Below are 9,518 nucleotides of genomic sequence, written 5' to 3'. Positions count from 1 at the left end.
CACATCAAACACTCCCAGGGCAGGTACAGCACGGGTTAGGTACAGAATAAAGCTCCCTCTACACTGTCCCATCAAACACTCTCAGGGCAGGTACAGCACGGGTTAGATACAGAGTAAAGCTCCCTCTACACTGTCCCATCAAACACTCCCAGGGCAGGTACAGCGTGGGTTAGATACAGAGTAAAGCTCCCTCTACACTGACCCATCAAACACTCCCAGGGCAGGTACAGCACGGAGTTAGATACAGAGTAAAGCTCCCTCTACACTGTCCTATCAAACACCGACAGAGCCTCTACGGTTCCTTGCTTTTCTGAGCAGAATGAGAGAAAGACATTGCCGTCGAGAGTACGGTCACATACCTGATGTCGGCAAAAGTGGCACAGCAAGATCCCACAAACAGGACCGAGATCGAAGAGTGGTTTGGTTGTTTTTTAGTGATGTTGGTTGAGGGATAAATATTGGCCCCAGGACACCGGGGAGAACTCCCCCTGCTCTTCTTCCAAAAGTGGCCGTGGGATCTTTTACATCCACCCGAGAGGGCAGACGGAGCCTCGGTTTAACGTCTCATCCCGAAAGACGGCACCTCCGACAGTGCGGCGCTCCCTCAGTACTGCCCCTCCGACAGTGCGGCTCCCTCAGTACCGCCCCTCCGACAGTGCGGCGCTCCCTCAGTACCGCCCCTCCGACAGTGCGGCGCTCCCTCAGTACCGCCCCTCCGACAGTGCGGCGCTCCCTCAGTACCGCCCCTCCGACAGTGCGGCGCTCCCTCAGTACCGCCCCTCCGACAGTGCGGCGCTCCATCAGTACCGCCCCTCCGACAGTGCGGCGCTCCCTCAGTACCGCCCCTCCGACAGTGCGGCGCTCCCTCAGTACCGCCCCTCCGACAGTGCGGCGCTCCCTCAGTACCGCCCCTCCGACAGTGCGGCGCTCCCTCAGTACCGCCCCTCCGACAGTGCGGCGCTCCCTCAGTACCGCCCCTCCGACAGTGCGGCGCTCCCTCAGTACCGCCCCTCCGACAGTGCGGCGCTCCCTCAGTACCGCCCCTCCGACAGTGCGGCGCTCCCTCAGTACTGCCCCTCCGACAGTGCGGCGCTCCCTCAGTACTGCCCCTCCGACAGTGCGGCGCTCCCTCAGTACCGCCCCTCCGACAGTGTGGCGCTCCCTCAGTACCGCTCCTCCGACAGTGCGGCGCTCCCTCAGTACCGCTCCTCCGACAGTGCGGCGCTCCCTCAGTACCGCCCCTCCGACAGTGCGGCGCTCCCTCAGTACCGCCCCTCCGACAGTGCGGCGCTCCCTCAGTACCGCCCCTCCGACAGTGCGGCGCTCCCTCAGTACCGCCCCTCCGACAGTGCGGCGCTCCCTCAGTACCGCACCTCCGACAGTGCGGCGCTCCCTCAGTACTGCCCCTCCGACAGTGCGGCGCTCCCTCAGTACCGCCCCGCCGACAGTGCGGCGCTTCCTCAGTACTGCCCCTCCGACAGTGCTGTGCTCCCTCAGTACTTCCCCTCCGACAGTGCGGCGCTCCCTCAGTACCGCCCCTCCGACAGTGCGGCGCTCCGTCAGTACCGCCCCTCCGACAGTGCGGCGCTCCCTCAGTACCGCCCCTCCGACAGTGCGTCGCTCCCTCAGTACCGCCCCTCCGACAGTGCGGCGCTCCCTCAGTACCGCCCCTCCGACAGTGCGGCGCTCCCTCAGTACCGCCCTTCCGACAGTGCGGCGCTCCCTCAGTACCGCCCCTCCGACAGTGCGGCGCTCCCTCAGTACCGCCCCTCCGACAGTGCGGCGCTCCCTCAGTACCGCCCCTCCGACAGTGCGGCGCTCCCTCAGTACCGCCCCTCCGACAGTGCGGCGCTCCCTCAGTACCGCCCCTCCGACAGTGCGGCGCTCCCTCAGTACCGCCCCTCCGACAGTGCGGCGCTCCCTCTGTACTGCCCCTCCGACAGTGCGGCGCTCCCTCAGCACTGCACTGGGAGTTTCGTCCTGGATTGTGGGGCTTGAGATTCTGTCGTGGGGGCTGAAACTGAGAAATGCAGCGATGTAAATTAATTGATTATTGCTGGCAACACTTAGGAACAAGCCTGAACGTTAACATCTTGTAGCTGTCCTTGTGTATCTAGCCCTCTCCCCCTTTGATGTAAGTCAGTCCCTCAGGCACCTGTGTAATATCTTGTTGCTGCTTGCTTTCTCATGGGGTTTGGCTGTGATCCTTCCAACCCTTCCCCTGCGTCCGTGGTCCCGGCAGAGTGAGTGAGTGGCGGGCGAGCGGGATATTCGACTACAGGGGGCATCGCCGCTCAGCTCTGATCCTCTCCTGTGCACGGGTCGGGGGTGGGGGATGATAGATGTGAATGGATGCAATGATGTGAAGTAATGGACGTGAATCTCTCGACGTGCCCAGCTTGCTGGAGGTCGGCAGAGCCTCTCCCCTTACTCCTCAAAGCCCCGGAGGCTCCTTCTGCAGTCTGTGTGCAAAGCCCAGCCCAGCCTTGCGCCGCTCCCTCCCTCCTGTCCTGGTGCATCGATCGTGTGGAGGAAATTTGATCGGTTCTCTCTCTCTCTCTCTCTCTCTCTCTCCCTGTCCAGGAAAGTCGAACACTCGAAGTAATACTGCATCAGAACTGATGCAAAGCCATTTAATATTTAAAGGTTTTTTTTTTGGTTGAGGGCTGGGGTTTTTTTTTCTCTCCTGTCTGGCAGAACATCTGCCTTGTGCATTGCAATTTCTTAACAGCAGCCCCTCCAGGGAATAGAGAGAGAGAGAGAGGAGGGAGAGAGAGAAAGAGAGAGCGGAGAGCTGTTTTCTCAGAGACTTGCTGCTGCAGGCTGCCAGAGAGAGGGAGGCACTTTGAACCATTCAAACCTCACGCTTCCAAAGGTAGGGAGACAAGAGCTCGGAGTTGGATAGCTCGCGAATCGCTGCGGAAAGACTTAACTCAAGATCCCACCCCCCACCCACTCCCCCCCTCCTCCTCCCACCTCTCCCCTCCCCGCTATCTCTGCTTTTAGAAATAAGATTGACTGGGTTTAAAAATATATATATAAGGCGGCTGGAAAGATTCAGTCCAGTCACCTTGCCCGCACTCGGCCGGCCAGCGATTGTCCTGCAATCATTTTATTGTCTCTCTCTCTCTCTCTCTCGCTGTCGAGGCTCCTTACCGTCCCGCGTCTCTCTCTCTCTCTCTCGCTGCCGAGGCTCCTTTCCGTCCCGCGTCGCTCCCTCTCTCTTGCTGCAAAGCGACCGTTAACAGCAGAGAGGGTTGAGCGGGGGCCTCTCTCTCCCTCCTCTCCCCTCCCCTCCCCTGCGAACCGCTGTGTCGGGGCGCGGGACACCGCGCGGAGCGTGCGCGGGCGAGCCTTTATTTGATCTTTTCTCTCGAACTTTCTCCGCGACCGTTTTGGAGGGGACGGAGGGAGGGAGGGGAGGGCTTGAAGCCACTTTTGCCATGCTGCTCCTTTAAGCTCTTGTCTCGTCTCCCCCCCCCCCTTCCCCTCCCCTTTCGATATCTTTCAGGCTCAACTTCCTGGAGAGCGAATTCGTACGTCGGCCGGGTCTCGGAGAGAGGCTTTCGCAAGGCGCTGGAGCGAGAGAGAGAGAGAGAGAGAAAGAGAGAGAGAGAGAGAGAGAGAGAGAGACGGGTCGATTCCGCCCTCCCCACCCCTCCTCCCGGCTGCATCTCCTCCCGAGGTCTCTGCCCCGCCAGACCCGAGCCCCCCAGAAGGTCACGACGTGCCCCTGCGATGCTGCTGTGAATAAGCGGGGCTGAAGATCGGGCTTGAGCATCGAGATACTTCTCCTGCCGGGCGGTGACGGTGTTGGAGATGGGCCTGTCTCGCCGTGCTGTATGATCCTGCTCCCCCTCCCCTCCCTCCTCCTCCTCCCCCCTTCCTCCTCCTCGTTCGCCCTGGGATTGGCCGCATGGCAGCTGGCGTGGCCACTTGGCTGCCCTTTGCCAGGGCGGCGGCCGTGGGATGGCTGCCCCTGGCCAAGGGCCCCATGCCCAGCGCACCAACGGCGCGCCGGCAAAAGAGCGACGAGATGCTGGTGGTCAACGTGAGCGGCCGACGCTTCCAGACCTGGAAGGACACCCTCGACCGCTACCCTGACACCCTGCTGGGCAGCTCGGAGAAGGAGTTCTTCTTCAGCGAAGACACCCAGGAGTACTTCTTCGACCGGGACGCCGAGATGTTCCGCCACATCCTCAACTTCTACCGCACCGGCAAGCTGCACTACCCGCGGCAGGAGTGCATCGCCGCCTTTGATGAAGAGCTGGCCTTCTTTGGCGTCATCCCGGAGATCATCGGGGACTGCTGCATGGAGGAGTACCGGGACCGCAAGAAGGAGAACGCCGAGCGGCTGGCCGAGGACACCGAGGCGGAGAACGCCAGCGACGCCCCCCTGCCGCCCAACAGCACCGGTCGTCAGCGGCTCTGGCGGGCCTTCGAGAACCCCCACACCAGCACGGTGGCCCTGGTCTTCTACTACGTGACCGGCTTCTTCATCGCGGTGTCGGTCATCGCCAACGTGGTGGAGACGGTCCCCTGCCGGCCTCTGCCCGGCAAGATCAAGGACCTGCCCTGCGGCGAGAAGTTCGGCCTGGCCTTTGTGTGCATGGACACAGCCTGCGTCCTGATCTTCACCTTCGAGTACCTGCTGCGGCTCTTCGCCGCCCCCAGCCGCTGGGACTTTGCCCGCAGCGTGATGAGCGTCATCGACGTGGTGGCCATCATGCCCTACTACATCGGGCTGGTCATGCCCGAGAACGAGGACGTCAGCGGCGCCTTCGTCACCCTCCGGGTCTTCAGGGTCTTCCGCATCTTCAAGTTCTCCCGCCACTCCCAGGGCCTGCGCATCCTGGGCTACACGCTCAAGAGCTGCGCCTCCGAGCTGGGCTTCCTACTCTTCTCCCTCACCATGGCCATCATCATCTTCGCCACCGTCATGTTCTACGCCGAGAAGGGCACCTCTGGCACCAACTTCACCAGTATCCCGGCGGCCTTTTGGTACACAATCGTCACCATGACCACTTTGGGGTGAGTGTTCTTTCTCTCTCTCTCTCCCTCTCTCGCTCTCTCCCCCTGACCCCCTTGGATGGCTCATAGAGACATAGAAACATAGAAGATAGGAGCAGGAGTCGGCCATTCGGCCCCTCGAGCCTGCTCCGCCATTCAATGCGATCATGGCTGATCATCCAAATTCAGTACCCTGTCCCTGCCTTCTCCCCATACCCCTTGATCCCTTTAGCCTTAAGAAATATCTCTAACTCCTTCTTGAATATATTTAATGAATTGGCCTCAACTGCCCTGTGTGGTAGAGAATTCCACAGGTTCACCACTCTCTGGGTGAAGAAATTCCTCCTCATCTCTGTCCTAAGTGGCTTACCCCTTACCCTTAGACTGTGACCCCTGGTTCTGGACTCCCCGACCATCGGGAACATCCTTCCTGCATCTAGTCTGTCCAGTCCTGTTAGAATTTTATAAGTTTCAATGAGATCCCCTCTCATTCTTCTAAACTCCAGCGAGTATAAGCCCAATCGACCCAATCTCTCCTCATACGTCATTCCTGCCATCCCAGGTATCAGCCTGGTGAATCTTCGCTGAACTCATTCCGTGGCAAGAACATCCTTCCTCAGATAAGGCGACCAAAACTGCACACAATACTCAAGGTGTGGTCTCACCAAGACCCTGCACTCGAGGGGCCGAATGGCCTCCTCCCACCTCCCCCTTGACGTTGCCTCCATTTCTAACTGTACTACTATCAGCTTCCTTATCTGAGGAAGGATGTTCTTGCCATGGAGGGAGTGCAGCGAAGATTCACCAGACTGATACCTGGGATGGGCAGGAATGACGTATTGAGGAGAGATTGGGTCGATTGGGCTTATACTCACTGGAGTTTAGAAGAATGAGAGGGGATCTCATTGAAACTTTATAAAATTCTGACAGGACTAGACAGACTAGACTGCAGGAAGGGATGTTCCCGATGGTCGGGAGAGTCCAGAACCAGGGGTCACAGTCTAAGGATAAGGGGGTAAGCCATTTAGGACAGAGATGAGGAGGAATTTCTTCACCCAGAGAGTGGTGAACCTGTGGAATTCTCTACCACAGAAGGCAGTTGAGGCCAATTCATTAAATATATTCAAGGAGTTGGATATATTTCTTAAGGCTAAAGGGATCAAGGGATATGGGGAGAAAGCAGGGACTGGGTACTGAATTTGGATGATCAGCCATGATCTCATTAAATGGCGGAGCAGGCTCGAGGGGCTGATATGGCCGACTCCTGCTCCTATCTTCTATGTTTAGGGCTAAGGAACGCTCAACTCTTCCCATTCACTTCGCTGTTGCTCGCTGTCCTAGCTTGGCTCCCACGCCAACTCCTCCATCTTCAAATTCCCCGATTCTCCTGTTCAGATCCCTCCGCAGCCTCATCCACCCCCCCACCCACCCCCCCCACCCCCCCCACCCCTCTCCCTAGCTCTGTAACACCTCCTACAACCACTCAGAGATCTCGGCGCTCCTTCAATCTGGCCTCTCGCGCATCCCCCCGATTTCCACGACTCCACCATTGGCGACCGCGCCAGGGCCCCATAGCTCTGGAATTCCCCTCCCTAAACCTCTCCGCCTCTCTCTCTCCTCCTTTAAGACGCTCCTTAAAACCAACTTCTTTGACCCAAGCTTTTGGTCACCTGCCCCTAACATCTCCTCATATGGCTCGGTGTCCAATGTTATTTGATAATCACTCCTGTGAAGCGCCTTGGGATGTTTTACGATGTTAAAGGCGCTGGATAAATACAAGATGTTGTTGTAGACCGAGAGGACCCACTGCCCTACGGGAGGCCTGGGCTCTCGGCGGCACGAGGGGTGGTGGGGAGGGGGGCGGAAACGCGCAGAACCCTTTAGGGAATGTTGGCTGGGTAAGTGGATTTTCAAAACTCAATTGGTGGGGGGGTGGCGGGGTAAGATCAAACGCAAAACGTTCCTTCTTGGATTAAAATCTTGAGTGGAGCCCACGACGGGATAGGGTGGTGTGGGCTATTCGACTGTGTGGGAGCTGCACGGATCGGGCCAAAAACCCCCAAAAGACAACACGAGCGCTGATGCTCCTGAGTTTACCGGCCCGTATCAGGCACGCAGCCCGCCTCCCCCCCTCTCCTCCCGCACACCCCCCAAACCTCTCCCCGCTGGTTATATCGGCCAGAACACAGCGGCCGGTTTCGGAGGCGATCGGTCAGGCTTGGAGAGACCAGGTTCGTCGTTGCCGCGCGGGGGTGGGGTGGGCGTCTGCGCTTTGGAACCAGTCTTAATGCTGCACCTTGTCCCGGCGAAGCTGGTGGATTTTGGGGGCTTGCAGCGCGGTCGATCCAGCCGCAGCGCTGATCTCGTGGCTCCCGGTCTAGCTCCGATCCGTAATGGGCCAGCGAGGCCCCTTGGCCCCCAGATCCCCCATCCATGCCCAGTTGACAAAGGGAAGAGTAGGACTGAAACAATGGGGGTGTCAGAGTCCCTCCCCCAAGCCGCCCCCCCCACCCCACTCCACCACCTGTCTCTCACTCTCTCTGTCTCTGTCGTCTCTCTCTCTCTGTCTCTCTCATGTCTCTCTCTCTCTCTGTCTCTCTCTCTCTGTCTCACTCTGGTCTCTCTCTCTCTGTCTCTCGCTCTCTCTCTCTGTCTCTCTCTCTCTCTCTGTCTCTCACTTTCTCTCTCTCTCTCTCTGTCTCTCTCTCTCTCTATCCCTCTCTCTCTCTCTCTCTCTCTCTGTCTGTCTCTCTCTCTCTCTGTCTCTCTCTCTCTCTCTGTCTCTCTCTCTCTCTCTCTGTCTCTCTCTCTGTTCTCTCTCTCTCTGTTCTGTCTCTCTCTGTCTCTCTCTCTCTCTCTATCCCTCTCTGTCTCTCTCTCTCTCTCTCTGTTTCTCTCTCTGTCCCTCTCTCTCTCTCTCTCTCATCTCTCTGTCTCGCCTCTCCCTCTGTCTCTCTCTCTCTCTGTCTGCTCTCTCTCTCTCTCTCTCTCTCTCTGTCTCTCTCTCTCTCTGTCTCTCTCTCTCTCAGTTCAGTTCAGTTCAGTTCAAATGCTTTATCGGCATGAAAGTTTACAGAGAACCATATTTGCCAAAGCTTACATAGGCAAAAAAGGTACAGTTTTCCAACATTCTGTAGGTGTCAATCGATATTGACATTTGTTGGGTATATACAATATTTTCTTTTAAACAATATTAATTTTAAACAGTCTTTCTACTTCATTTGGTACGTTCCAATATTAATTTTTAAACAGTCTTACTTTTAAACAGTCCTCAGGTTGTGACATGTTGTTAACATATTTAGCCCCAAGGTATGGTCTGTCTCCTTCTCCTAGGACTAATCTCAATTTTGACAGATCATCCAATTCCTTGAAATCTCTCTCTGTCTCTGTCTCTCTCTCTCTCTCTCAATTCCAATTCAATTCCAATTCAAATGCTTTATTGGCATGAAAGTTTACAGAGAACCATATTGCCAAAGCTTACATAGCAAAAAAGGTACAGTTTTCCAACATTCTGTAGGTGTCAATCGATTTTGACATTTGTTGGTTACATACAATATTACTTTTAAAACAATATTAATTTTAAACAGTCTTTGTACTTCATTTGGTACGCTCAATATTAATTTTAAACAGTCTTAATTTTTAAACAGTCCTCAGGTTGTGACATGTTGTTACATATTTTGGCCCCAAGGTATGGTCTGGTCTCCTTCTCCTAGGACTAATCTCAATTTTGACAGGTCATCCAATTCCTTGAAATCTGGGGTTGTTTGGCTTAGCTTGTTGAAATAATATGTTTCTTGATGTGTTGAATTTTTCGCATTTTAGGAGGAAATGCATCTCTGTTTCAACCCTCGCCGGCCAGACATTGATCGCATATTCTATTCTCTCTAGGCTGCCAGGATTTCTTGTATCTGCCTTTTTCAATTTCCAGTTGGTGGTCGCTTAGTCTGTACCTGGTGAGGGTCTGTCTCTGTTTTGTGTCCCTGATGGTCCGTGAGGTAGTCTGCCAGTTTATATTCTCTTTTTAGGGCCCGGTAACATTCTAATCTGCTTTGGCTTTCAGTTATTTTGTTCCAATGTTCCAGGTAGGTTTCTTTGCATTTTTTAATGATTTGGTTCACTCGGATTGGTGTTTGGATGGCTGTGTTGGTCTGGGGGCTGGTCAGGGTCCGGCTGAGTACTTAGTTTTCAGTAGCAGCTGACTCAGGGGACTCTTTTCTGGGTTTAGCTCTTGGGTCTGAAAGGCTTTGAAATGAAGGGTGTCTGGGGAGCTAGATTTGAGGTGATTTAGGAAGTTTAGTGCTCGTTTTTGGATGTTTATTATCAGTGGGTATCTGCCTAGTTCGGCTCTGCATGCATTTGTTGGCGTTTTTCTTTGGTGTGCGAAGGATGCTCTCGGCAGAATTCTGCATGTAGGGCTTCTATTGTGTGTTTTTCCCCATTTAGTTGTAGCTTTGGTGATTTAGGCGGGGCCCCATACTTCACTACCGTACAGTGCAATGGGCAGGATT

General features: G+C 55.6%; 2 protein-coding genes across 2 annotated transcripts in view; both read left to right on the top strand.

Moving 5' to 3' along the window:
* Positions 1-362: 362 nt before the first annotated feature.
* LOC147086710 (uncharacterized) overlaps positions 363-9,518 on the top strand; it is a gene marked incomplete at its 3' end in the record, with an annotated part of 11,420 nt that continues 2,264 nt past the window's right edge. Inside the window, exons 1-2 of the mRNA XM_085978305.1 lie at positions 363-418; positions 640-1,944. Of these exons, the coding sequence (XP_085834431.1) occupies positions 363-418; positions 640-1,944 (1,361 nt within the window). The remainder of the gene's footprint in view (positions 419-639; positions 1,945-9,518) is intronic.
* Positions 3,519-5,035, top strand: LOC147086711 (A-type voltage-gated potassium channel KCND1-like). Its single transcript, XM_085978865.1, has one exon. It carries the CDS (start codon positions 3,917-3,919, stop codon positions 5,033-5,035), a length of 1,119 nt encoding a protein of 372 aa, XP_085834991.1. The 5' UTR covers positions 3,519-3,916.

Source organism: Somniosus microcephalus, unplaced genomic scaffold, assembly GCF_052327205.1.
Source record: "Somniosus microcephalus isolate GS21.2 unplaced genomic scaffold, FLI_Smic_1.0 unresolved_chr7, whole genome shotgun sequence".
Lineage (NCBI taxonomy): Eukaryota > Metazoa > Chordata > Chondrichthyes > Squaliformes > Somniosidae > Somniosus > Somniosus microcephalus.
This window is presented reverse-complemented; position numbering and strand designations above follow the sequence as displayed.

Coding starts and splice junctions, on each gene's coding strand:
- LOC147086711 (XM_085978865.1), top strand. CDS start 3,917: ATGGCAGCTGGCGTGGCCACTTGGCTGCCCTTTGCCAGGGCGGCGGCC.